General features: G+C 40.2%; 6 protein-coding genes across 6 annotated transcripts; 5 read left to right on the top strand and 1 right to left on the bottom strand.

The window, feature by feature from the left end:
* Window positions 1-15: 15 nt before the first annotated feature.
* Window positions 16-6,815, bottom strand: LOC110756580 (structural maintenance of chromosomes protein). Its single transcript, XM_088249257.1, has 18 exons — window positions 6,388-6,815; window positions 6,075-6,302; window positions 5,888-5,983; window positions 5,350-5,402; window positions 5,128-5,224; window positions 4,770-4,843; window positions 4,165-4,282; window positions 3,833-3,943; window positions 3,158-3,234; window positions 2,701-2,767; window positions 2,244-2,309; window positions 2,048-2,155; window positions 1,798-1,928; window positions 1,574-1,640; window positions 1,344-1,411; window positions 1,168-1,261; window positions 676-746; window positions 16-568 (listed from the first exon to the last, which is right to left on the bottom strand). The coding sequence occupies exons 1-18, from the start codon at window positions 6,535-6,537 to the stop codon at window positions 202-204; spliced, it is 2,043 nt and encodes a 680-aa protein (XP_088105383.1). The 5' UTR covers window positions 6,538-6,815; the 3' UTR covers window positions 16-201.
* A 1,647-nt stretch (window positions 6,816-8,462) lies between these two features.
* Window positions 8,463-10,008, top strand: LOC110756675 (chalcone--flavanone isomerase). The gene is given in 5 exon segments (XM_021958129.2): window positions 8,463-8,692; window positions 8,783-8,941; window positions 9,298-9,521; window positions 9,619-9,808; window positions 9,811-10,008. Coding segments are annotated over 5 exon segments (708 nt in total). The 5' UTR covers window positions 8,463-8,586; the 3' UTR covers window positions 9,840-10,008.
* Window positions 10,009-10,105: 97 nt separating this feature from the next.
* LOC110756674 (putative LRR receptor-like serine/threonine-protein kinase MEE39) lies at window positions 10,106-12,273 on the top strand. The gene is made up of 3 exons (XM_021958128.2): window positions 10,106-10,279; window positions 10,392-10,941; window positions 11,577-12,273. The coding sequence occupies exons 1-3, from the start codon at window positions 10,213-10,215 to the stop codon at window positions 12,157-12,159; spliced, it is 1,200 nt and encodes a 399-aa protein (XP_021813820.1). The 5' UTR covers window positions 10,106-10,212; the 3' UTR covers window positions 12,160-12,273.
* Window positions 12,274-13,124: 851 nt separating this feature from the next.
* On the top strand, window positions 13,125-16,494 carry LOC110756664 (Protein kinase superfamily protein). Its single transcript, XM_088249104.1, has one exon. The coding sequence runs from the start codon at window positions 13,858-13,860 to the stop codon at window positions 16,288-16,290; it is 2,433 nt and encodes an 810-aa protein (XP_088105230.1). The 5' UTR covers window positions 13,125-13,857; the 3' UTR covers window positions 16,291-16,494.
* Window positions 16,495-17,571: 1,077 nt separating this feature from the next.
* Window positions 17,572-22,066, top strand: LOC110756636 (Pre-mRNA-splicing factor 3). Its single transcript, XM_021958076.2, has 6 exons — window positions 17,572-18,343; window positions 19,132-19,413; window positions 19,545-19,979; window positions 20,069-20,263; window positions 20,355-20,515; window positions 20,922-22,066. Exons 1-6 carry the CDS (start codon window positions 17,663-17,665, stop codon window positions 21,799-21,801), a joined length of 2,634 nt encoding a protein of 877 aa, XP_021813768.1. The 5' UTR covers window positions 17,572-17,662; the 3' UTR covers window positions 21,802-22,066.
* Window positions 22,067-23,964: 1,898 nt separating this feature from the next.
* Window positions 23,965-26,801, top strand: LOC110756631 (ABC transporter G family member 6). Its single transcript, XM_021958070.2, has one exon. It carries the CDS (start codon window positions 24,228-24,230, stop codon window positions 26,475-26,477), a length of 2,250 nt encoding a protein of 749 aa, XP_021813762.2. The 5' UTR covers window positions 23,965-24,227; the 3' UTR covers window positions 26,478-26,801.
* Window positions 26,802-26,846: the final 45 nt, after the last annotated feature.

The following is a 26,846-nucleotide window of genomic DNA, read 5'->3' as shown; positions in this document are numbered from 1 at the left end:
ATTCGAGCATATAGGTTCGAGAATTTAAAGAAGGATTAAATTAACAAATTGATAATCCGTCACTTGTTACATATAAGTTACAGAGAAAAGTATGTGTGGCTTTTTGGAGGTCAGGTACAGAGTTATATATCATGTTTATAATACACAGGTTTTTTACGAAACTTGCAATGACGGTGACCCAGCCACCATAAGTATTGGGGTCTATTTGGCTGTTGATGAATCACCAGATCTTAGTTCCCTTTCAAGCTCGTCGAATTCCCAGTCACCAATCTCTTCTGCCGAGTAGTCTTGACCAACCTTGCCAAACTCCGATTCCAGCTTTGCTAGTTCTGCTTCAGTGTCATGCATTTGCTCTGCCTTCACTGCACCTGACCCAGGATGCTTATCTGTATCAGCTTTCTGCGCTCCTGTGCTCTCTGTTGGGAGAGTAAATGGACCACTCTGCGGCTTCGTTTCTGATTTTGGGGTTGGATTCTCCAGTTGTAGATTTGGTCTCTCAATAGCTTCAAATTGCTCCCTTAATTTTTCAATATCATCAAACAGCTCCTTAACCCTAGGGTCATCTTTCCTGGAACAGGCAAGCAAAGTACATCATATTCAGGGGGTTTGGTGAATATCTTCAGACATAGTGTACAAAGGAAAAGAGATAATTCATACACCCTCACAAGTTCATACCTGGAAATTTCAGCTCGTGGGCCATAAAACTGCTCCTTGATGTTATCTACGACACTAAAGGTGGTAATAATCTGGAGCAAACCAACAATATCAATGTTTGTGCTTGTTAGCATATAAATGTCACACTACAACACAAACAGAATAGAGCACATTATAGGACCAAGAAAGCATTAGACACATAATTGAAGCATCCCTAATTCATTACTTTTTACAGACTACTTGCAAAAGAAATTTTGGATCATACATGATATGCAAAAATAAGACTTTGACAGAGAATATATATATCCATCCATCCTGACTCGTTTATTCATTTTTTTCTTTTTTGAAATTTCACATGCTAGGAACTGTAACCAATACTCTCACTTTGGGAAACTGAGCAGAACATTTAAGTATAAAGGTCACTCCTTTCAGATAGCAGAAAAACCACAATGTGCTGATAAGGAGAGATCTATGATTATGTTGAACTCAGAGTTTTTCACAACATTTTTTTACCTTGGTTTCGTGGTCCAAATATTCCTCCTCAAGATTATTTATTGGATTTAATACTTTAGAATCCTTGCTTTCTGCAGTAGATGCCATCCTTGACCTGTCTCGTCAGGTCAAAAGAAATTAAGAACAAAGCAAGTAAAATGAAGGTGCAACCATCACAGTGCAACAAACAACATTACCCCTCACTCAAATTCTTTAGGTTCTCTACAAATTTCCCTATACGACTGATAGAAGGCCCCAACTCTTTCTGCATAAAAGATAAAAGGTGTGCCTCAAGAGTATCAAAAGAGTTATAGATAGATAGACAGACAGACAGACAGACAGATATATATATATATATATATATATATATATATATATATAGAGAGAGAGAGAGAGAGAGAGAGAGAGAGAGAGAGAGATTCAATACCTTGTAAGCCTCTAGATGATCAATGGCCAAGTTCAAGAAATAGTCCTCATGTTTCTCCAATTCATCGCTTAAAATTACAGGAAAAAATAGTTATTTAAACAATAATGTATAGATTTCAATAAAGAAAACGATCCAATTTCACTACACTTCTCAGTGTAAAGGAACAAAATTGCTGACAAAAGGAGCAAGAGCATTTAGCAATTGCATAGAGTTGAAGAACTTACTTGACCTGCTTCTCCTTCATATCTGTATATGAGCGCTGGAGAACCCAAGTATCTTCAAGAAAATTAACCCAAGTCTTTATAATATCTGCCTCTACCCTACATGAGGCAATGGATTTCGATAGCTCATCTTCCTGTTAACAAAACAAAAATAAATATTTAAATGATGCAAAGGACCTAAAGGTGCAATAACATGAAAGTATCCAGAACATCACCAGCCCTGGAAAAAAATAACCAAGAAAATAATCTAAACCTTTGTTTCGCAGTGGGAAACAATCTTATTGTTAGCTTCTTCAAATTGTTCCCTCTCTTCCCTGGTATTGCGAAGGCGGGCATTAGCTGCAGCCAAGGATATATTAACCTAGAACAGATGGCTAGTGTTTAGAAGTCACAATCAACGAAGAGAAAGTTAATTTAATATATAAGGAGGAAAACCAAAGGATATAAACCTTTTTCAGTTGAGCCTCAAGGTCATCTCGTTCTTTTTCAAGCTCTGTAATCTCAGCTGTTATTTCCTGAAAATGGTCATTGAGACAAAAACTAAAATTCCCTTCCCAAAACTTATGGCATACGTGTACCAACCAAGCATTGCCTCTCTACCACATCTATAACATGGATTTACAAAGATCATGAACCAAAAAGAAAGCTTTTACTCGAAGGAGAAAAATGGAAGGGAGATGGTATATGCACTCAAAATTAGCTTCCCGCACTCACACATGAGGATGCAAGAAGCTTCTTTTGAGTGCAAATAATATTTCCCGAAAGAATAAAGAAGCTAGTAAAAACATTTTGACATATTTCAAACTTGATAAGAATGCAATTACACACTAAAGACCTCTCTACAGAAATGTGAGTACAAACTTCATGTCGTTACATTTATAGGTAAGTAATGTTGAAGAACAATACCTTCTCTCTTTCACTCACTTCACTTGCTCTGGCTACACGAACTTTTAGTGCCTCCTCCTTTTGAAGTCTGTCATTCATAAGGAACAAAGAAAGTAATTTTGTTTTCCCTAAACCTGGCATCTAATAACAATAATAGATCAAGCACAGACTACACGTCATTACTTTTAATCAAATCAATGGTTTTCACTGGAACTACACAGTTACAAAAAGCAAGGCTTACTGAACCTTTCTATGGATACATCAAGCCAAATCATATAAACTTTCTTTTTAATGTTTTAACATTTTCCAAGAGTTTTTTATTATTATTATTTTTTTTAGAAGAACATTTTACAATAGTATTTTTAGACAACAGGAAGTATATTAATGAACACACATATTACAAGAAAAAACAATGTAACAACACGATTTAATACTAAAGAAAAGCAACATAAAACAAATGGTTCCAAAGTTGTTACACCTGTGATCTGAAATACGATTTTCAGCTTTTGCAGAGGAGCTAGCCAGAGATTCTGACAAGACCTTCAATTTATCAACCTGCTTATACAACAAAAATAACATCGGTCACAGGAGCTTTGTACCTTGAAAGGAAATCAGCATTTTCTGGGTGCACAAGCAACAATCAAAGGATCGAGTTGCACTTAACTCAGAAAATATACAAAGCAGAGATTACCAGCAAATACAAGATAGAAGCAAAAGGGAAAAGAATCAGACACAGCATAGTCAAGGATGATTTTGTCGTCAAACCATGTAACTAAGTAAGAATCGTGTTTTGGATCGCATCATAAACAAGGTCCCATAAGGCATAGATTTATTGAACAAGACACAAAAAGTAAACCTTTCACACATTGTGAATCAACAAACAAGCTCCTAGGACTAAACATATATAGTTGCAACCCCATAACTAAATTGAAGGATTTGCAGCATCTAGCAGCCCATGTCCATGCTAAATAGACACTTTTTCAACATCTTCAGCCAAAAGCTTGACTGTCACAAGGACCGCATGACACTGTTAAAACCCTCAAATCAAAGCATGAAGGTCACCAGAAATAAAGGCAAGATGCTGCCAACAAATTTAAAACCATGCTTTCAGATGCATAACCAAATGATAACAGGCAGACCAAGAAATACGTACTTTTTGAGCATGGATCTCAGCAGAATCTCCATTGTTCAACAACTTTTTCTTCAGTAAAAGCCCTTCTAATCTGGAACAAGCTCGAACTTGTGCAAGTGCTTCTTTTAATGCCTACCAGAACTTAGGGCTGTCAGATCCATATTTCCATAATTTTCATACTCATTTAAATGTTAAAGAACTTTCATGCTTATGTAAACATTAGCCAATTTAACTCATTAAAATTCCATCATAGAGCCATTAGTCTTCTACTTGATGGTATTTGACATCTCTTTGGCACAGTGGTACTTATACCATGAGGCACACCAAAAAATTATAATGACAACCATCCTCACCTCTATTGTTTCCAATTTTGTTTCTTCTGATGCTTTGTCATGACCTTCAGTTGAAGGCTTCAGAGGGGTGGTCGTTGTGTCAAGCTTCTTCCTTAGACTAGAGACTTCTTCATCTATTCTGTAACAAGATACATTTAAACAGGTAAGAAGAAATTTTTTGGCCCATGATTGAAGCCTAGCATCATACTTTTACACTTTTTCCTACCACTATGAATAATTAAATCTCTAAGGTCGCCAGCTACAAAAAATTTATAGGAACGAAAGACAAATTTATTTGCATAAGCATATATCTAGCAAGTGCCAGCACTAAACCATATCTAAACAAGAAGGGAAACCCACTTCCTATTCTTCATTAAAAAAAAAAAAAAGGAGATTAACATCTATAAGATCAGAGTTTATCATGATCAATTATCAACTGGTAAATAAAACTAGGTTATGTAGACATGACATGTTACTCATGAAATTGCTATTAGCTTAATGCCTCCCGAGGGCGCACGCACACACACACACACACATATATATATATATAGGGAGAAAGAGAGAGAGAGAGAGAGAGAGAGAGAGAGAGAGAGAGAGAGAGAGAGAGTCTGTTATTTTTTGCACACCTTATGACATCAGCATTAATCTTTAACCCTGTAATTGCACCTTGTGCAAATTGGAGCAATTCCTCCCGTTTTACCTGAATACAAAGGAAAACGATGTACCAGTATGAGCCAAAAGAAGAACAAGTCTTGCATGAATTGAATGGAGTACTCAATACTCCCATTTGCTTATGTGAATCAGTTAGAGCTATATACTACACTTTAGTGGATCACGTAAAAAAAATGTTACATGAAAATTCCCAGAGGGAAAAGAATGATAACGGATTATATCTATATAAACTTTATGGAAAATATATCAAAATTTCTCCAGAACTTCACATTTGTTGATATGATCTTTAAGAGCACTTTTTTATGTCCTTACCAATACTTCATCTTCATAGCTTGAAAAAGCTTTTTCCAGATCTTGTATACTGCTCACTATTGCATTATGAACTTCTTTTCCTCCAGTAAGACAGAGCCTGCAGTTTCATATAATATTAAGATTTTTTTAAAAAGGTCCTAGTATGGCTAACCCGAATAAAGAATACTGGCACTTAATTGCCCACGAGCATGCATTAAACAAGAGTACAGTCTTGCTTCTCACCTAAACATCTCCATCAGCAGGGCAACCTCTTCATCATTCGGACCTTCAAGAATCTGAAGCATAGAAAAGAGTTAACCTGCGGTTAACTTTCATAATCAGCAATTTCAAATTATATAAGATTATTTACATTCATTCCAGTTTTAGAGGTGTTAGGTGTTTGATGGTAGCTATAAGTTTCCTCATCATCCTTTTTCCTTCCTTGATTAAGAAAAATCCACCTGGTTTGATTACAGACGGAAACACTACAGGTTTCAAAAACCAAGTGCATATGTGGCAGTGTCTAAGAAAAACCAAAGGCAGGTTGCTCAACAAAATCATTTCCAACTTTGATCATTTTTCCACGATGCTTTCATTAAGTGCTACCCCCTAACTTATGAAACAAGCATTCGCTTCATGTAGAACATCAAGGTCATCCATTTTAACATCATTGGTTTGGTGAGCTAATTCTAAAGCATCATTAGTTTAAAAAAGAAAAATAAAATAAAAACCCATTTGACATAGTTCATTTCAATGATATTTTCATTTCTCAAAGACATACCATAGACAGTGTTATGCCCTCCAGAGCCTGACTTTGAAGAAACACTTCGCGGAAAGTCATGGGTTCACCGCCAACATCAGAGTCATAGTACAAAACCTATTCACATTATCAAAAAGTATAAGATTCCACTGCAAACTAGACTACAATGAACCCGAAAAAGCTGAAAGAAGTGAGGTAAAAATTGAACCAGAGATATTCTTCTTCGAATATCGTTGGCGTCCTCAGAAGCAGTAGGTTGCTCGACTGCGTTGTCTTTTTCTTCCACAGAACCCGGAGAAAGCTTCAGTCTCTCGACCTCTCTGAGCATAATCACCCACCTTCTCAGTATCTCAAGTCTTTCAGCCCCCCTGCAAGACACAGCTGCTTCTTCCAATCTCTGGATACTCTTCTTAACACTTTTAAAACTACGAGCTCCCTGTAAATCAGATGAAGAGAAAATGTACTTGTAATATTTTATTTTCGGTGTTGAATGAGAAAACTGGTGGAAATTTTGAAATTACCATACGGTCCTGAAAGCGTTTGGCGCCTTCGGCTACGGCTTGGCCGGCATGCTGGACGACGGAGTCGGCATAGTTCTTGACGGTCCGAGTGAGGTTGTTCTTGTTCCCAGCCTCCACGGCTTTGCTCACAGCCGATCTTATCCACGACATTTTCTCTTGACTTTTTTTTTCTCAGCTAAAAAAAATTCAGAAATTTTCTAAAACAAAGCTGAAAGTTTCTGGTTTTGGTTTTTTAGAGAGAGAGAGAGATCGATGAAGGCTTAGGGTTTGGGTTTGGGGAGTTTGGGGTTTGGGGTTTAGGAAAAATGGGGGAAGGATTGGGGATTGTTTGGGAGAGCCATTTCCAGTTGCCACAGAGAAGAAGAGAGGATGAAACAGTCAGCGTTACGTTGCCACGTTTCTGGATTTAAGCGCCGTCGTTTTGAGGCACTTGGGTGCTGTCCTTGGTTTAAACTTTAAAATGTACCAGTCCAGACAAACCACCAGTCTACTTCTAGCTCAACATTTTATTCCTTTTATTTTCTTTTTTTCTGGAGTTTATTACTTATTTTCTATTTGAGTTTTTTATTTGCAAAGTCAATTGAGTAATTGCGTTTTACATTGACGTAGCTTATCAAAGTCAATCAGTTTAATTGTTTTGATTTGCAAAGTTAAGTGATTGAAGAGTAGTTACCTTTGTATTGACAAAAAAAAAATAGAGTAATTACTCGAGTAATGCTATTCTTATTACATTTGTATACCGTATCGCATTCTTATACCAGGTAGATGGAGTTGATATCAACATCAATTGAAAAATGTCAATAAATTATAAAAAAATATATATATATTAAATTAATTTTAATCGATGTGGCTGTCCACCTCATCTGCCACATAAAATGGTATAAGAATACGATATACAAATGTAGTAAGAGTAACATTATTCTAATTACCCTTCATCCGAAATATGTATTCGAACATTCATCCTTTGACATTGCTTGTATAAAATAAAATAAAATATTGATTTTTTCGGATATTAAAAAGGTTTATGGAAAGGTCGGGTAAGGTGCAATGGACCTTTCTGAATTTTATTAGCCTATTCTTTTGAAGTTTGATAGACGGCGGCCCGCTGCTATCTACTTATGAAGCAAAGTCCAATTCTTTTTTTGGGCCGAAACAGAAAACATCTTTTATAATACTGAGAAATAGTGAAGGCCCAAACACGATCTGCCTGCCCAACCATAACTCTACATTTACTCAGGACACCCAGAACTATTTCAAAAGCAAAATTACAAAAAACCTCCTCCTCCTCTATCAGCTTCCCCTCAACACTTGTCAGTCATGCACGACCTCTGATTTAATCAGCCGGCCTCATGGCGATCATGCATCAAATCCATTTTTCTTAAAATGCCATTGAGAGAGAAATATGACTAATGGTTAAATTTTCAAAAATCTCTTAAAATACAATTTCTTAATCAAACACTAAAAACGAAAATATTTACCATATGAACGTAAAGTAATAAAAGCGAAACAATAAAATAATTTAAAAAAGTAGACCTATCTCTCGGTCACCAACTACTCTATGAGTTGGTAATTCACTTATATCATCTTAAACATCACATCCTTTCGTGGAAACGAGCATTTCTACTCATGAGTACTTCTTTCTATTAAAACATCAAAAATTTATTAGAAATAAAGTGCTTTTTTTAAATTTAAAAAAAAAAAGGGCCAGAATCACTTATAGGGTGAAGTATTTCTTCTCCATACGTGCTTCTCCTAAAGTAATTATATGGAGATTCCAAACGAAAGTTTTCTACCAACGCAAAACATATGCGTTTTCTGTTAGGAGAAGCCATTTTTAACCATTTCATAACCACTCCCAAACAAACCCTACACTTTTTCTTTTTTTTTTTTGTGACGAAAACCCTACACTAAATTTTATGGACACCAAAGAGGCCTAACAAGTTGGTATGGGTTGTGGTGACTTGCCCTCTTGAATGACCGGTAAAACTTCCCTCCACGTTTTGAGACACTCTGCTTTCCCACGTGCACATCTACACTCCCTGACCTTCCTACTTAACCACCCAACCTAGTCCTAACGACTCCGAACGCTCTACAAAAACCCCTGAAATCCTTCACTGGTACAGCTCCCAATTTAATCGCACCGTTTCGTACAACAAGTCCATCTCCATCGCCACACAAAAGCGTAACAAAGACTACCCAATGGCTGCACTACCAAATCCCACCGGACTTCAGATCGAGGCGACGTCGTTTCCACCGTCAGTCAAACCACCAGGCTCAGCCAACACTCTGTTCCTCGGCGGCGCAGGTTCGTAAATGGTCGTCCGTACTTAATTTGTCCAGCTAATTGTTTGTTGATTTTGGTTTTGATTGGCTGTGTGTTTGCTAATGTGCGCAGGGGTGAGGGGGCTGGAGATTCAGGGGAACTTCGTGAAGTTCACGGCGATTGGCGTGTACTTGGAGGAGAAGGCCGTGCCTCTGCTCGCCGTTAAGTGGAAGGGCAAGACCGCCCAGGAGCTGACGGAGTCCGTTGAGTTCTTCAGAGAGATCGTTACAGGTAACGGACTTCTTAAAACACGTGCTTAAAGCTTTGACTAGTATTTAATTTGACAGACAATTCAAAGGTTGTTATTTCATGTCTTAGCATCATGCTGCACTTAGCATAGGTTGAATTGAAATGCCTGATATTGTGATCCAATTTGAGCTAAAACTTGTTCACTCCATTACTACCAGAGAGAATGCAAAATTTTAGCTGATTTAATTTATCATGGCTTTTTTGTGGTCAATTTGACTAAAACCAATCAGAATTTCATAAAATTAGTTAGGGTTAATGTGTTACTCTGTATGAAAAAAAAAACAAAAACAAAAACAAAACTTGAGGCACAAGTTATAATCTTGATTATCCTTTCATAGGTCCATTTGAGAAATTCACACAGGTGACAACGATACTGCCACTAACCGGCCAGCAATACTCGGAGAAGGTTTCCGAGAATTGCGTTGCGATTTGGAAATCAATCGGAATTTACACTGATGCAGAAGCCAAGGCCATTGAGAAGTTCCTTGAGGTCTTCAAGGATCAAAACTTCCCACCTGGCGCCTCGATCCTTTTCACACAATCTCCCAAAGGATCATTAACGGTTAGTACTACTAAACTTTTGTATTTTTTTTAAGGGTTGAGTTTGTATTTTGCATCTGAGTTTTGACATCTTTGTTTGATCTCTTTCATTGCTACAGATTAGCTTCTCCAAAGATGCATCCGTACCAGAAGCTGGGAACGCGGTGATCGAAAACAAACTGCTTTCGGAGGCAGTTCTAGAGTCGATCATCGGAAAGCACGGCGTTTCTCCTGGAGCAAGGCAGAGTGTAGCTGCGAGGTTATCTGAATTGTTGAAGTACAGTTGTCATAATGAGGCCGGAAATGGGAAATTGGAAACCCAGGTGTAGAAGATAAATGATTAATGTTCTATGGAAACTGAGAGAGGAGAAATAAAAGTTTCTGAGTGATGTTATTCTGTATTTTGTGAATTATCTACATATAATCTATGAAGCTACGAAAGTGCTCTGTCTTCGTTTAATTTTAAGAAAATGGTCATTATTTATGAGAAGTAACAGTGTTGTTTTGTCGTGCTTAATTTTAAAATGGCTGAAGTTTACAATGATGGCTTCGGTGTTTCTTAATGAAATAGGAGATAACTTCAAGAAATTGTCACTGCTACTTGCTCTTTTATCACCCACATTAACCAAATCAAATCTAACTTCACAACCAAGACACCCCTCAGTTTCTTCTCTCAGAAATTCAATCTCAATTTTCAAACTCATACAATCTCTATGAATAAAAATTTATGGGCACCGGTGCTTCTCCTGGCATTTCATTTGTTCACCGCTTATTCTCAGCGTAAGTAACTTGCTTGCAACTTTTTATCTGTTTGATATTTGATATGTTATGTTGTTAAACTCTCGATTTTGCTTGAACACAAATTTTTACTTATCACTTTCAACCTTTTCAGTCACAATTGATTGGTTGAACATTGACTGCGGTAACAATGCTCTACGTTGGGATAAAAACTTGCTCCAATGGGTCACAGACAATGGCTACACCCAAGCAGGCATCAACAAGCAAGTTCCACAAAAGCAAGAACTTGAAGAGATGAACACCCTCCGATCCTTCCCTAACAAGGCACAACAAAACTGCTATGCTTTACCTTTCAGTGCGCAAACCCAACGGTTCTTGGTCAGGGCAGGCTTCTACTACGGCAACTACGATGGTCTCTCGAAGCCTCCTTCGTTTGATATTCATATCAACGGTAGAAATTGGTCAACGGTCAACACATCAACGGTGGTGGAAGGGCCAATATACCATGAAGCCATGTATGTTAATCAAGGGGCAGGATCTCTTAATGTGTGTATTGTGCAGGATGAGAGTGAAGTGGTTCCCTTTATATCTTCAATAGAAGCTGTTCCAATTTGGGTTCTAACCGGTCCATTTTACCGTGAGATGGAGACCAACTACGCTTATAATCTAGTATCTAGGATTAACTATGGTGGTGGAGAAGTAAGGTACATTTCTCTAATTATTCGATCGCTATTTACTATCTGTACAGTCGTCCACACTCACGTGAATAGATGTTACAATTAATACACCAACGAACAATAATCACTCACACGTTGTCTACTTTATTGGATTATGATATCATATTCGCTTAAACAAAAAGAAACATTATTAGGACCCGGCATTTTTCTTTTCATATCCAACATTTTTTTTTTTGCCATTTTTGATTGCAAGATATGTTAGAGCATCCACAGTGGGGGGGTGTAAAGCCACTTTTACATCCCCTTACACCTCCGGGGGGTGTAAATATGTTTTTTGCTCCAGTAGGGGGGTGTAAATTCGGGGGTGTAGCCATGGGTCCCAGCCTTTTATGTTGACTTTTCTTCATTTTTCTTCTCTTTTCTCGGGTGAGTCCCGCCTACAAGGGATGTAAAAATGGATGTAAATATACATTTTATTTTACATCCCCATGGTGGTGATGTATATTTACATTCATTTACATATCACCATTGGAGACCATTCCGATGACTTGGAGTGTATATTTAACATACACCCCTATATACACCCCCCACCCCTATATACACCCCCCACTGTGGATGCTCTTAGATTTTGATTGAGAATGTACAGATATTGCTGAATGTAGGTTCCCAGGGGGTGAGGAAATGTACAACCGAGTATGGACACGGGGAACAACGCCACCAAACTGCACCGAAGTCGCTACCTTGCCAGCTTTCTTACCTGTTCCAGAAAATGACCCTCCCAATTCTGTGTTGAGCGACTCCATTGAATCAATGAACCCTGCTGATCCAATTACCTTGTCCATTCATCTCCCACAGACGACCCCACAATCAGCCTACATTGTGCTCTATTTCACCGAAACGGTAACCATCCCCAAACCAGACGACACCAGGATAATTCAGATATACATCAACGGCCAGATGAAGTCCACGGTGACAACTGAGAACATCGAATGTAAGGTGATGACCATATACCCTGTGACTGTTGTGGGCCCTACGATCAATGTGACATTGGCCTCAGCAAAAGGGTCAACCCTACCTCCCATAATCAGCGCCATGGAAGTGTTCACAAGAATAGAGGCCAACAAGGGTGATAAGAGTTCTTCTCCTCCCCCTTCCAGTCCCTCTCATGGCACACAAGGACACTTCTTTTATGCATACATTAATTCCATTTCTTGTATTTGCTTGCTTCTTCTATTCATAGCCTGACAATGTTGAATTAATGTCCACAAGGGACCATATCTTTATTTTTCCTTTTTGGTTTTGAAGTAATAAAGTTGTCAAATTGTCATTATACCATAATTACAAGAGTTGTCATTGTCTTTGATATGTACATTGGGGTCAAAATAAGGATGCGATTTGTCTTTTCTAGCTTAACGAAAGTAAATGTTTATAATAATCATTCACATATGTGTAAACAACTATCAGTCGTTAATTAAATATTTTATTAATCGATAACTAAGAATCATCGACGGATCAAATGCGTGGCAATTAACGAAGCTACTTCACATATACATGTCATTGTTTACCAAAGTAATAGTCAAGGTGCAAAACTTGATACACCTACAACTTGCCAAAACTTGGTCAATGGCGTAGGTTATGGAGCTAGGTTTTTATTGACGTTGGTTAGGGTTTAGTAGAGGGAGGGGTCCATGTAAAAGTTTTGAGATTTTGCCCTTTGGGGTTCTAGTTCTAGAAACATACCTCATTGAATTTGCTATTTGAGACTATGAGAGTTATGCGTAGAACAACCGTGAATGAGCATCACCGTTTAATCTATGTTAAATTTATTAGAAGAGTTGCACTGATCAACAATTAAGAGATTATAAAATATTATACAAAGGATGATATTCCGATACTCTCAATATTATTTTGCTAACAAAAAATTATCCACATGAAGCCCAACAGTTAACAAAATTCAGTCCCATTTGGGCCATTCAATCAATATCCAACACCACATAACCAAAACCGGGCACCGAACTCAGAATCCCACCAAAATCTTGTATCGTAGAACTCCCCCCCACACTAATAAAGTGGTTGGGGAAAACGCGTAATTAAGCACACAGCTGACAACGACTACGACTGTAACAATGTTCTTTTTTGAACAAACCCGGCACGAAATATTCCCCCACAGAACCATCACACGAACCTTCATCTCATCTGTCTCTCTCTCTCTCTCTCTCTCTCTCTCATGGGACCTAACGTATATATTTTCCAATCCAAAAAGTGAGCCACCCATAATAGCTGTCATCAACTTTGCTCCATTATGTTGTCTGTTCAGACATTTTTTCCTTCTTTATCTCTATCCACTATGTTCTCTACTTCAAATTTGTGATTTTGTTTGCAGTTCTATGAATTTGTCAAACAGGACGTAGAGAAAATAATAAACAAGGGCTGGTTTTGTTGCAGTCAATGTGGTCTTGCCACGTTTGTTTCTGTGCACATTGTGTTCATGTTCTCATTTATTTGGTCCACCAAGTTGAGGAACTCACGTCAGTGAGACACTGAGCATTTTGTAGTTGATTTTCACACTTGGGTTTTTATTCAGTTTCAAGAACCTTCATGTGCTTCTTCAACATTGATGTGATCAGGTGATTTCAAGCTGACCCTTTTGGTTATTTTCTTAATTTATTGGTTATCTTTGTTGGGTTCTTTTTGTATTGGTGTTGTGAGGAAAGAGATAGGACATTGATTTTGTGCCGTTCCTTATTCTAATCTGAGCCTTGTCCCTTCTGAAACCTGTTTCCTGAGTTTTGCTTGCATGTAGCAACTTGCTTTTCATGATCACCCACTATCAATTACAAGTTGCAACTTTCTAATTTGTGATCTAAGCTTTGCCCATTTGAGTCTTGTTATAAGCCTCAGCTTTGCTTCAAGATCCCATCTCTCTTATCTTCAATCCTGGTTATGATGGCTGGTGGGACTATCAGATTGCTTATAGGGGTTTCTTCAATTTTGTATCTGATATGTGGTTCATTGGGATTTAATCCAGTGGATAAACATCTGATAACCTGTGGATCAAAAACCAATGTAAAAGTTGGTGATCGTGTATTTGTATCTGATGTGTCTGATTCCAGTATCCTCTCAACCCCACAAAAAATCTCTGGCAATTCAAGTTCCATATCTTCCTCCTTCGATTCAGTTCTGTACCAAAGTGCAAGAATATTTAGTGGAACCTCCCTTTACACATTTCCAATAAGAAAACAAGGGCGTCATTGGGTTCGCCTCTATTTCTCTCCTTTTGTTCATGAGGGTTACAATTTGAGCACAGCAAAGTTCTCTGTTTCTGCTCAAACTTTCACCCTTCTCAAGGAGTTCAAAATAGAGAGCGGTTACCGCATGAGAGAATACTCTTTGAACATAACTTCGGACAGTCTAGTTCTCACCTTTACTCCTGCCACCAATTCATTTGCTTTTATAAATGCCTTAGAAGTTGTTTCGCTCCCGGACGAGCTCATTCCAGAGGATGCCATAACCATTGGTTCAAAGGAAAATCACCAAAATTTGAGGAAGCGAGCATTAGAGACAGTTGAGAGGGTGAATATGGGTAATGAAACAGTGTCTCCCCAAAATGATACCTTGTGGAGACTCTGGGTTTCTGATGATCCTTATTTGACGCACAATGGTTTTCCCACAAACGTTTCAAAAAAGGAAGCTGTCAAGTACACGACCTGGCCAACGGAGGATATCGCTCCTCCTTCGGTCTATGGCACCGCGACTAAGTTAGATTCGACGAGAGATCTTAGTCTGAATGCCAATCTGACATGGCATTTTGATGTTGATCCTGGTTTTGAGTATCTGGTTCGGTTTCACTTCTGTGACATAGTCAGTGATTCTGCTCAACCTCTCATCCTCAGAGTTTTTATCAATTCTCTGTTTGTTTCTAATAGTCTTGATCTTAGATATCTGACAAAAAATATCTTAGGCACCCCATATTTTATGGATGCCATTATGAGGGTAAGTGATAGCGAGAAGCTAACTGTAAGTGTTGGCCCTAATAATCCAGATGTAACTTACCCAGTTGTCTTTCTCAATGGGCTGGAGATCATGAAAATAAGCAATTCTAGGGGCAGCTTGGACTCTTCTTTTAATAAAAGCTCTAAGATGAAAGTTGGTGTTATAGTGGGTTTGGCTGTTGGACTATTCATTGCTATTGTGTTGGCTGCAGTCTTCTTCCTGCTGTGCAGAAGAAGAAGACTAACACATGCCATCCATTCAAGGACAGATGATGTTATGGTGAATGGAATGGAAAGTAAAGACACCGATAGCACAGCGATGTTTTCTGTCTCCAAAATTGGGTATCGCTTTCCTTTCGTTGCAATTCAAGAGGCTACTGATAATTTCAGTGAGAACCTAATTGTTGGGGTTGGTGGTTTTGGGAAAGTTTACAAAGGAGTTTTAAGGGACAACACAAAAGTGGCAGTTAAGAGAGGAGCTTCTTATTCAAGGCAGGGTCGTGCAGAATTTCGGACAGAAATTGAAATGTTGTCTCAGTTCCGCCACCGCCATTTGGTAGCATTAATTGGATACTGTGATGAGAAAAATGAGATGATCGTTATTTATGAGTACATGGAAAATGGGAGCCTGAAGAACTATCTGTATGGCTCAGATTTTCCAAGCTTAAGTTGGAGGCAAAGGCTTGGAATATGTGTTGGAGCTGCCAAAGGACTTCACTATCTTCACACTGGCTCTACAAAGGCAATTATTCACCGGGATGTTAAATCTGCCAATATACTACTGGATGAGAATTTTATGGCCAAGGTTGCTGATTTTGGGCTGTCAAAAACTGGTCCTGAGATTGATCGAACGCATGTCAGCACCGCGGTCAAAGGCAGCTTTGGGTATCTTGATCCAGAGTACTTAACAAGGCAACAGCTGACGGAGAAGTCAGATGTGTACTCATTTGGGGTGGTGATGTATGAAGTCCTTTGTGGAAGACCTGTTATTGATCCATCACTCCAAAGGGAAAAGGTGAACTTAGTTGAATGGGCACTGAAGTGGCAGAAAGATGGGAGATTGGAGGAAATTGTTGACCCCCTTCTTGCAGGTCAAGTAAAGCCGGATTCATTGAAGAAGTTTGGAGAGATAGCTGCAAAATGCTTGGCAAAACACAGCGTTGATCGACCTACGGTGGGAGATGTGTTGTGGAACTTAGAATATGTGCTTCAGCTCGAAGGAAACGATGGACGATCGGATCACAATCGCAGGCCATCTTTGCAAGCTGATCACCTGGAGAGCAGTGTATCTAATGCAGAATTTAGCATGGGAAGTGCAGGGGACCTTGCTGGTGTCTCAATGAGCAAGGTCTTTGCCCAAATGGTGAAGGAGGAAATGAGGTAGATTGCTCTGAAGCTGTCTTTTTGTTTATGTAACATTGTGCCTGCAAGTGTAAAAGATTATTGAATAATGTAACAGAATCATGTGAGATTCAAGTCCGTTTTCAACTTCTCAGTCGATAAACACAATTTATATGTTTGTAATTTGCTAAATCATGAGAACAACAGGTGAACAATACCAAGTTTTGGTTGCGGGTTTTGAAATGTATCTTTTGATCTTGGGCTTTTGTTGACATGGATAATTTCACTGGATCACAAGCTTTTCTCGCAAACAAACTTCTCTTTTTTTTTCTTTTTTTTTTAGGTATGAATCCCTCAAACAAACTTCATGATATGGGTTTTGGTGCATACAAATGACAACTTGGTTGGGGTGTCACAGTACGCATGTATGAGAGCCCAACTCATTAAGATGTGACAAAGCTTGTTAGGGGAAAATTGTACAAAACTTTTCTATATTTATTCACACTAATGTCATGTTTACTCATTTGTAATTAGCTTATAAGGAATTGAATTGAGGAGTTGGAATCCGAATTCCCAAAGTTGTTTACTAAACTATGTGGAATCATAGTAGGAATGATATTGATTCCTTATAAGTTGTTTATTAAATTCTCCTGAATCGGAATTAAAATTAGTTTGATTTCTAAAATGCACTTGTTCTAAATAATTTATTGGGTTAAAATGGATGACAAATTTGGAATTTTGAAGATATAATGGTTATAAAAAAAAATGAATTCATGATGGGCTAGTTCTTGAGGAATTAAAATACTACATCCCACTCAAGACTCCAATTCCTAAAAAATCAAGAGTTTAATTCCTGATTTTGTATGGGCTGCGCTTGCTTTTTCATTCCTTAATGCGAAGTAAACACATAAGTATTACGTAATCAGAATTAGTAAAGATGCCATAATATTAACCCAAAACTTAAATTTAGTTTAAAATTATTATTTTTTAAATTGTAAATATTTCTCTCCCAATATATATATAATTCTTTTTTTTGTTGGAAAACCCAATATATATAATTCAAATAAAAGTAACAAGTAAAATAAAAATAAATTGTAACTTCTTATCAAATTGACTTGATTATTATAAAACCCTTTTATAATTACAGCTTCATAACCTTTTTTTTAATAAAAAAAATATTCAACCGCTTCATATGTTTCATTGACAACAAAAATCTCTTCTTTTTTTTTTTCTCTATTTAAAGAAATAAATATTTTAACTAAATATCCACATCTTCTTTTTTTATTTTTTTCCGCCGAGAAAAACCATATAAATCGTAGCCGTTGCATTGTGCCTCCCAATTTATCCTCCTGAACCCCCATCTGGAGGGAGATAGATAGAGCAAAGGAAGAGTGAGAACCTTGGAAACCCTAGCTATGGAGAAAGAGAGATCGAGCAAACGCCACCGCGAAGATCGAGACAAAGAACACCACAAGCATCGCAGCCGTGACGCCGATGAAAAGCGATCATCAAAGGACTCCGATAACCATCGCCACCACCATCGATCGGACCGCGATTCCAAGCGCGAGCGCTCTCACGAGCCCCGAGACCACAAATCTCGTCGCGAAAGGTCACGCGAGCCGAGCGACGACCGCGATATAGCACGTGACCAGCGGGAGCGGTCCTACGAGCCGAGGGGCGAGAGAGAGGGGAGCCGAGAGAGGTCCAGGCATCGCGAAACGAAGCGCGAGAGGTCGGAAGAGAGAGAGGAATATAGACGTAAGAGGAAAGAGAGGGAGAGGAGTGAGGGTAGAGATGGGGATGTTGTTGATTTGGACGATAAGAAGAGGGTTAGGGTTTCGGAGGAGGAGAGGAAAGATAGGAAGCGATTTGAGGAAGATGGGAAGGAAGTGAATGGAGGTCAGAGACAGAGTAGGAGGTTTGAAGACCGTCGAGTAAAGGAAGAAGAGGATGGTGATTATGTTGGAGTCGTTGAACGCAGCAATGAATTGAATGTGAATGCAAGTGAGGTTAAGAAAGAGGAAGTGAGTGATGACGAGCTTGGTAATTTTCAGGGCGACACCACCACCCCAAATGGGAGTGGTTGGGTGGGTAATGTAAGTTTTATGTTAGCTTTCTTTTGTTCTGCTCTGAATTGCATTTGATAATTATGCTTCTTTGATGCTGAAATTTTGAGCTGATAGGCTTTGAACAACTGTAAAAACATTCCACATTTAAGTGATACTTTAGGTTATCCTCTTAATGGTTGATGAAACTGTAGTGAAGTATCTGAAATTCAATTTGGTTTAACGATATACCACTTTAAATTTCTCTATCTGATTAATATCATAGTTTGAGATATGGAATAGATTTCTTAGGTTCCGACTTCTGATCTCTTTGCACGATGTGATTGTTAGTTATAGTGTTAGATATGGAATTGATTTTTAGGTTCTGACTTCTGATAGCATTACAGTATTACTTTAGGCATCTATAGTATGGAATTGATATCTTCTTGGTTGTATTACATGCTATTTACTCATGAGATTTGAAGTGTTGTATACTAATGATTGATTTGATTGGAAGCTACAGATTTTGAAATGAGGTATTTCTTCCTTAAAAATGTAAGGTGTCTTGTTACACTTTCTGCAAGCCTTTGCTTTGTCTTATAATGTATCTGTATGTCATAAATTATTGTTAGGCTGTTACTGTTAGAAAATAGCTCCCCTTCCTACGTGCTTTGTATCCTTGTAGGCCATGTCTCCATTAGCTGAGGAGTGAGGGCATCTGTGTGAAATTTATTCCTTTTCATGTCTTTTTTGATTCTTCATTTTTGTGTTCCCCTCCACCACAATCAAGTTCCTCTGCGGTATGCATAGTGACCTTGTTTAATTTTCAACACTTACAGGGTGCTGCTCTGGAACCTACTAACGCATCAAGGATTGTGCCTGAGACCTCTTTCGCTCCTAGTCATCCCCTTCCTACCAAGGTATCTTCGATTTATACCACAAATGAAAATAAGGGAGTTAGTATTACCAGATCTCATGAGGTTCATGGAAAATCTAGTACAGATGGAGCATCTTCAACTGCTGGGAGAAGTGGGAATCTGTCTCTTGATGATGTAGAAAAAATTAAGAAAGCTTTACAAAAGCAGAAGGAATTGACTGAGAAGCTGAAGAAGATTCCCCAGGTATTATTTTCACATAAATTTGTTAATGCATCTCACCTCTTTGTGTTTGCCAAAAATTTTATGCACAATATTGTTTCTTAATTACAGTTATTCCTTAGCATACATTTACCATGACTATTCTCATCATGCAGTTGAACAAGGGTGCCAATGCAAGAAAAGATGCTAGCCAGAACTTGGGATCGAAGGAGCTGAAACCACCATCTGTCACTGCTGGAATACTGCATGCACCGGCCCCATCAGGGATAAGATTTGATTCATCAAAACTACCCATTGCACCAGCAGCTTCATCTACAAGTGGCATGATTGCAGAAGCTGGCCTTACAGCTGTTCCCAACCTTGAAGCTGTTAAAAAAGCACAGGAGCTTGCTGCCAGTATGGGGTTTCGCCAGGACCCCCAGTTTGCTCCTCTTATAAACTTGTTTCCAGGACAGGTGGCAACTGATGTTGCTGCCCCTCAGAAGCCTACTAAGGCCCCTGTTCTTCGTCTTGATGCCCTTGGAAGGGAAATAGATGAACTTGGAAATTTAGTGAATGCGACTAAACCAAACAACCTCAGCACTCTAAAGGTTTAGTAGCTATTACCTTTCAGACAATTCCTCTTGTTAGATGGATTTTATTTGTTTGAACTTTAATCTAATGGTTCTAATTTTTTCAGGTCAATATTAACAAACAGAAGAAAGACGCATTCCAAATTCTTAAACCTGAATTGGATGTGGATCCTGAATCAAATCCCTTTTTTGATCCAATGATGGGTATTAATAAAACCAAGATTTTGAGGCCAAAGAGGATGAATTTCCAGTTTGTAGAGGAAGGAAAATGGTCAAGAGATGCTGAGCATATAAAGTTGAAGGTATTTATTGATGTCTCTTTATTCTGTTTTGATCATTTCAGTGAGTTATGTACCTGTCTTTTTTGTTAAATTTTCTCCATTTCCTGTACAGAGTAAATTTGGAGAAGCACAAGCCAAAGAGCAAAAGGCGAAGCAGGCACAGTTGGCAAAGGCAAAGGCGGCACCAGATATTAATCCAAATTTGATAGAGGTGTCAGAGAGAGTTATCACCAAAGAAAAACCAAAGGAACCAATTCCTGAAATTGAGTGGTGGTAAGCTGCTATTTACTTTTTGCATTGCTGTGATTTGCTGAGTGGTTCTTATTTTTTCCCCGCTTGGATTGTGGTGACCGGACCGCAAGGAATAGATGACCTTCAAAGTTTATTGAATATGATAACTGATTATCTTGTTTTTCCCCTTCTCAATGCTCCCCTTCTGTTTCAATGTTGAAAACATGCCATGATCTGTGATTGTAGATGAAACAAAAAGGGTAGACCCAAATCCTAATTTCCATCCATTTTTAAATGATATCTTTAACTAAGATGCCAGAAGTATTGTTTTCATTGTTTTGTTTGCCATTTTTCAATTGCAGATTTGATTTGCATGTTGTTTGGTCCTCTCAGAACTTTTATTTTATGTTAAAGATGTTTGCTAATTATGCTTTGCTAAATTTGTCAGGGATGTGCCCTTATTGCACTCTGGTACTTATAATGAAGTCATTGATGGCGCAGTAGTGGAAAATAAATTAAAGATGGAGAAAATCACTATCTATGTTGAACATCCTCAACCTATCGAGCCCCCTACCGAGCCAGCTCCTCCACCACCTCAACCACTGAAGTTGACCAAGAAGGAGCAGAAAAAACTCCGTACACAGAAACGCCTGGCCAGAGAGAAAGATAGGCAGGAGATGATTAGACAAGGCCTGATCGAACCCCCGAAGCCAAAAGTTAAAATGAGTAATTTGATGAAAGTTCTTGGCTCTGAAGCAACCCAAGATCCAACCAGGCTTGAAAAGGAGATTCGGAGTGCAGCTGCAGAGCGTGAACAAGCTCATATAGACAGGAATATTGCACGAAAGCTCACTCCTGCCGAGCGCCGTGAGAAGAAAGAAAGGAAGCTTTTTGATGACCCAAATAATGTGGAGACCATAGTCTCAGTTTACAGGATCAATGAATTGTCACATCCAAAGGCCCGCTTCAAGATTGATGTTAATGCACGAGAGAACCGGCTGACTGGATCAGCTGTGATCTCAGATGGTATGAATGTAGTGGTTGTTGAAGGTGGCAGCAAATCTATTAAGAGGTATGCTAAGGTTATGCTTAGGCGCATAAACTGGGCTGAAGCTGTAAAAGATGAAGAAGAAGAAGATGACGATGTAAACAATGATAAGCCTGCTAACAAGTGTGTGTTAGTATGGCAAGGAAGTGTTGCCAGACCGAGCTTCAATAGATTTTCTGTTCACGAGTGCATGACTGAAGCTGCTGCCCGGAAGATTTTTGCTGATGCTGGCGTTGCTCATTATTGGGATCTTGCGGTCAATTTTGCGGATGATGAGTAGTAATTGGAGACTGCTTCCGTGGATTTGGGTAAACGAGTATTAGTTCGAAAATTTGCTTTGTGCGATTTGTTAACTGTATGGGATCATTTATGATAGCGTATTGCTCATATAAAGTGAACCACCTATCCATGCGTGTGGCACAAATTAAGTTGCATCAATGAGAACACTTCGCATTTCCAGATGCTGTAATTATGTTGAAACTTGAAAGTGGGTAAGTTTATAATGCCTTTACTTTCTCTGTTGTCGCTGCAAGTATTTTTTTCAATGTGTGGAGTTACTTTAGAAACAATAAATTTCTCTTCGCCTCTTAGTATGAGTAACATAGAACATGGCCAACCGATTTCGTGCCGAATTAATGTTGGACTCTTATATGCTTGTACTAGAATATAGTATCTCCAAGAGGGTTATCTATATATGTTTTGCAGCAGAAAACATGATGCTTGGACCCCATTGCAATAAAGCTAGCATGCATGATTGTTCTATACCACTACAACCAAAAGCAAAAAGACACTTAGTTTCCAAGCTTTTATATAGAACAAGGCAACTTATGTTTCATTCTGTTGTGCAGTCCATTTCATTTGTGGACTAGCATGCCTTAGCAAACTTTCTTGAAAGTGTTTGCCATATCTCCCAACTGGATTTTTGATTTCTGCGAGTGTTCCCTCCGCCGAAGGAGGCTTAACTTCAGCGTAGACTGTGCCATGCAGCTCAGCTCCTACAAGAAAGCCGCGAGCTTTTGAATGAAAATATTCGTAGAAAAGGAAATTTGACCAAAACGGTTGATGCAGATATTCATATTTGCCTCCCTCCATGCTCATTCACATGCCGAGAGATAGGTGATCACGTCCATTTTCTGCTTTGACTTTGGGGCCTAGTCTAAGCTTAAGCCCTTCTTCTCCTTTATTGGTTTGAGTTAGCTTCTAATTCGGTGAGGGATGGGATAGGGTAGCCTATCTATATTTAACTACCAACTTCTAAGTTCTAATCTTCCTCCTGTTTTTCTTACTTCCCTTTTTCAGAAGGTATAGACCATGCTTTGTCAAGCTTACCCATTTTGGTTTCCAGTCCGTCCTTTTTCCAATTTTCTTCTCTCCTTTAAAAACGGTGAAGTGAGGCAATTTGCTTTATATCGCTCATGCATTTCATCATCGCTTTCCCAAGTTTACACTTTTAGGTAACATCCTTGAAAAAATGGGCTAAAGTGTGTTGTATAATATTCCATAATTTGGTGGACTTGGATTTATATGTATCATGCATTTCTCACTACATAACCATAACGCAAAGTGTGTGCGCATCTCTTTGGACTTAAGAAACTCTCCCTTTAAGAGGGTTTTGAATCAATCCAAAACAAATGCCTCTAGAAAGAAATCTAAAGTTAAAAGTTAGCACCACATTGGGAGAGGGGGAAATCGAACTTAAGATCTCGGGTGGTGCAGGGGTAACTGCTCTTAACCGCTTTTTTAAATCATGATTAATTAACACCAAAAAAGAAGGAAAAGTAAATTGATTTAAAGAGAAGAAAGATGAAAATTGGTAATTGAGTTGTACCATTGTTACACATGTGTGTGCCCCCACAGTTGTACTGGTTTATACACAGGAAGCTGGCTGAAACAGTAACCTTCCATCGCCAACGACACCTCATAAATTGTAAGTGGCTTAATGGGGAAGTTTATCTGACTGGATGGCTTAACCTACTAAACATAAAGTGGGCAGATTAAAAAATGGCAGTAGCCCTCAAGACACCTCCAATTATAAATTCTGGACGAAATGCATCACCATCACCATCAACTCAACATGCAGCTTACTTGCTTACGTACATTTTGATCAACACCCAACCTAATTTTCATGGAACCCCAAACTTGTCAACAAGATTAATAAAAACCCTGAAAAATTACAAAACAGAAAAACCATTACGCCACGTGTCACCAGCCCTTATCTCCCACGTGTCCACCGGACTGTTGTTCTTGAGAAGAGAAGACGTATGGAGATGGGATTAGGCGTTGTAGGTCACCTCTCTCTCACCTCCCCCTTTCAAAACAGTAGAAGAAAAAAAAATCAGAAAATTATATAAAAAAATAACAGTAAAATAAGTTAAAACCCCACACACGCCTCACCCATTGCAGTTAGTTATATTTCTATATATTGAAAAACTATCCGCCATAAAACCATAAAGCAACAGCCAAACAGGCACCTCCTTCGCTCGCTTCACACACACACTGAAAGAGATAGGGAGAGAGAGAGAGACCTGAGAGGGCAAACCACTGCGCTAAGCAAAAGCAAAGGCCTCGTCTATCTCTTAACGCATTTTCGAAGAATTTAAGCCCATCCCAAACACGCCGTTACTTAACCACTCTCTCCCTTTTTTTCTCCCTGCACCTCCAACGCTATAAATATCTGGAGGCTTGGAGAGAAAGGAAGCTATACGAATGTCGTCTCGTGTAGCAGACAATCAAATATCGCCGTTCTTCACTACAATGGAGCTCGATGATTTATCACGCGCCTCCCACGGCGCGTCTCCCTCACTCGGCCAGCTCCTCAAGCACGTAGGCGACGTCCGCAAGGAAGCTACTGGTGATGGCGGCGAGACTCCGGCGCACCACGCCCTCGACCTCTCCGACGCCAGCATCGAGCCTCGCTCCTTGCCGTTCGTGCTCTCGTTCACTAATTTGACTTACAGCGTCAAGGTTCGCCGGAAGTTCAGCTTATCCGGGATGTTCTCCGGCGGGAGAAGCCATCTCGGAGCAGCCACGGAGTCAGAGCCGGTCGGCGGAGAGAGCCTGTTCACGAGAACGAAGACGCTGCTCAACGACATCTCAGGAGAAGCTCGGGAAGGCGAGATACTCGCGGTTCTCGGCGCGAGCGGGTCGGGCAAGTCGACGCTTATCGACGCTCTGGCGAATCGGATCGCGAAGGGAAGCTTGAAAGGAACCGTGAGCTTAAACGGAGAGGTCTTGGAATCGCGGCTTCTGAAGGTCATTTCTGCTTATGTCATGCAAGACGATCTCCTCTTCCCGATGCTCACAGTCGAAGAGACGCTCATGTTCGCCGCCGAGTTCCGCCTCCCCCGCGCGCTTTCCAAATCCAAGAAGAAAGCCCGCGTCCAGGCTCTCATCGACCAGCTCGGCCTCCGGAACGCCGCGAAGACGATCATCGGCGACGAAGGCCACCGTGGTGTCTCCGGCGGAGAACGACGCCGTGTCTCGATCGGAATCGACATCATCCACGATCCGATCGTTCTCTTCCTCGACGAGCCGACTTCCGGCCTCGACTCCACCAGCGCCTTCATGGTGGTGAAGGTCCTCCAGAGAATTGCTCAGAGCGGAAGCATTGTCGTGATGTCCGTACACCAGCCGAGTTATCGGATCCTGGGGCTCCTGGACCGGTTGCTCTTCCTGTCTCGGGGCCAAACCGTTTACAGTGGGTCCCCTACGACCTTGCCTTCGTACTTCGCCGAGTTCGGGCACCCGATACCCGAATCCGAGAACCGGACCGAGTTCGCGCTCGATTTGATCCGGGAACTCGAAGGCTCAGCCGGCGGCACTAAAAGTCTAGTGGAGTTCAACAGAACCTGGCAGAGCATGAAACACTCCAACAACGACACGTCGTGCCAAATCGCCTGCGAGCCACGACACTCCGTCTCGCTCCAGGAAGCGATCAGCGCGAGCATTTCCAGAGGGAAGCTGGTATCCGGAGCCACCAACAACAACCCTAGCCCGAACTCGATGGTCCCCACATTCGCGAACCCGTTCTGGATCGAAATGGCGGTGCTCTCTAAGCGTTCGATGAAAAACGCCAGAAGAATGCCGGAGCTTTTCGGCATCAGGCTCGGCGCCGTGATGGTCACCGGCTTCATCTTAGCAACCATGTTCTGGAACCTCGACAATTCCCCCAAAGGCGTCCAGGAGCGGCTCGGCTTCATCGCCTTCGCCATGTCCACCACCTTCTACACCTGCGCCGACGCCCTGCCCGTTTTCCTCCAAGAACGCTACATCTTCATGCGCGAAACTGCCTACAACGCGTACCGGCGATCCTCCTACGTCCTCTCCCACTCCCTAGTGGCGCTGCCGTCGTTGGTGTTTCTGTCAATTGCATTCTCAGCGCTGACGTTTTGGGCTGTGGGGCTGGACGGCGGGCTCTCCGGCTTCTTGTTCTACTTCCTGATAATCTTCGCGTCGTTTTGGGCCGGGAGCTCTTTCGTCACTTTCCTCTCCGGCGTGGTCCCGCACGTGATGCTCGGCTACACGATCGTCGTGGCGATCTTGGCCTACTTTCTGCTCTTCAGCGGCTTCTTCATCACGCGGGACCGAATTCCGGGCTACTGGATTTGGTTCCACTACATGTCGCTGGTGAAGTACCCGTACGAGGGCGTGTTGCAGAACGAGTTTCAGGACCCCACCAAGTGCTTCGTGAGGGGAGTCCAGATTTTCGACAACACACCGCTCGCGTCCGTCCCGGCGGCAATGAAGTTGAAGCTGCTGGATAGCATGAGCCAGACTTTGGGGACGAGGATCACGAGCTCGACGTGCCTGACGACGGGGTCGGATATTTTGGAGCAGCAGGGGGTGACGGATTTGAGTAAGTGGAATTGCCTTTACGTGACTGTGGCGTGGGGTTTCTTGTTCAGGATTTTGTTTTACTTTTCCTTGTTGCTTGGTAGCAAGAACAAGAGGAGGTAAACCCAGAAAGAAAAATAAACGTAAAAAAAGAAAGAAAAAAAAGAGAGTAAAGGGGTAGATATTCCATGCATTGCAGAAGCTCTGTCTAGCTAGCTGTTTGGCGCGGAGGAGCGAGGTCGGTCTCTCTGTGTGAAACTGTGAAATTCTTGTGGCAATTTTAATCCTTTTTTTTACTTCCAAATATTATTTCTTAAATTCGAGTTACGTTGATTTTGAAGGACCATGTGAATTTGGTTTCATGCATATTATTGTACAACTGTTACATGTTATATATGTAGGTATTACTCGTGACAAGTAATAAATAATCTTTTACTTTTAGATCAACCTCTTGTACCTCTTATCAATTATTTTAGAGCATATCTCCAACTA

The sequence above is a fragment of the Prunus avium genome, chromosome 2 (assembly GCF_965620075.1).
Source record: "Prunus avium chromosome 2, drPruAviu1.hap1.1, whole genome shotgun sequence".
Taxonomy (NCBI): domain Eukaryota; kingdom Viridiplantae; phylum Streptophyta; class Magnoliopsida; order Rosales; family Rosaceae; genus Prunus; species Prunus avium.
The sequence above is the reverse complement of the archived record's forward strand: the minus strand, read 5'-3'. Positions and strand labels throughout refer to the sequence as shown.

What these genes read in the sequence shown, in the direction of transcription:
- LOC110756580 (XM_088249257.1), bottom strand. Translation starts at nt 6,537, where the DNA reads ATGTCGTGGATAAGATCGGCTGTGAGCAAAGCCGTGGAGGCTGGGAAC. An exon ending in AGGGCATAACACTGTCTATG is followed by an intron (nt 5,403 to 5,887) that starts GTATGTCTTTGA and finishes TCTATGCTTCAG; the next exon opens with ATTCTTGAAGGTCCGAATGA. An exon ending in TTTCCCACTGCGAAACAAAG is followed by an intron (nt 1,929 to 2,047) that starts GTTTAGATTATT and finishes TTTTGTTAACAG; the next exon opens with GAAGATGAGCTATCGAAATC.
- LOC110756674 (XM_021958128.2), top strand. Translation starts at nt 10,213, where the DNA reads ATGAATAAAAATTTATGGGCACCGGTGCTTCTCCTGGCATTTCATTTG. An exon ending in GTTCACCGCTTATTCTCAGC is followed by an intron (nt 10,280 to 10,391) that starts GTAAGTAACTTG and finishes CAACCTTTTCAG; the next exon opens with TCACAATTGATTGGTTGAAC. An exon ending in TATGGTGGTGGAGAAGTAAG is followed by an intron (nt 10,942 to 11,576) that starts GTACATTTCTCT and finishes TGCTGAATGTAG; the next exon opens with GTTCCCAGGGGGTGAGGAAA.
- LOC110756664 (XM_088249104.1), top strand. Translation starts at nt 13,858, where the DNA reads ATGATGGCTGGTGGGACTATCAGATTGCTTATAGGGGTTTCTTCAATT.
- LOC110756636 (XM_021958076.2), top strand. Translation starts at nt 17,663, where the DNA reads ATGGAGAAAGAGAGATCGAGCAAACGCCACCGCGAAGATCGAGACAAA. An exon ending in AGCTGAAGAAGATTCCCCAG is followed by an intron (nt 19,414 to 19,544) that starts GTATTATTTTCA and finishes CTCATCATGCAG; the next exon opens with TTGAACAAGGGTGCCAATGC. An exon ending in CTGAGCATATAAAGTTGAAG is followed by an intron (nt 20,264 to 20,354) that starts GTATTTATTGAT and finishes TTTCCTGTACAG; the next exon opens with AGTAAATTTGGAGAAGCACA.
- LOC110756631 (XM_021958070.2), top strand. Translation starts at nt 24,228, where the DNA reads ATGTCGTCTCGTGTAGCAGACAATCAAATATCGCCGTTCTTCACTACA.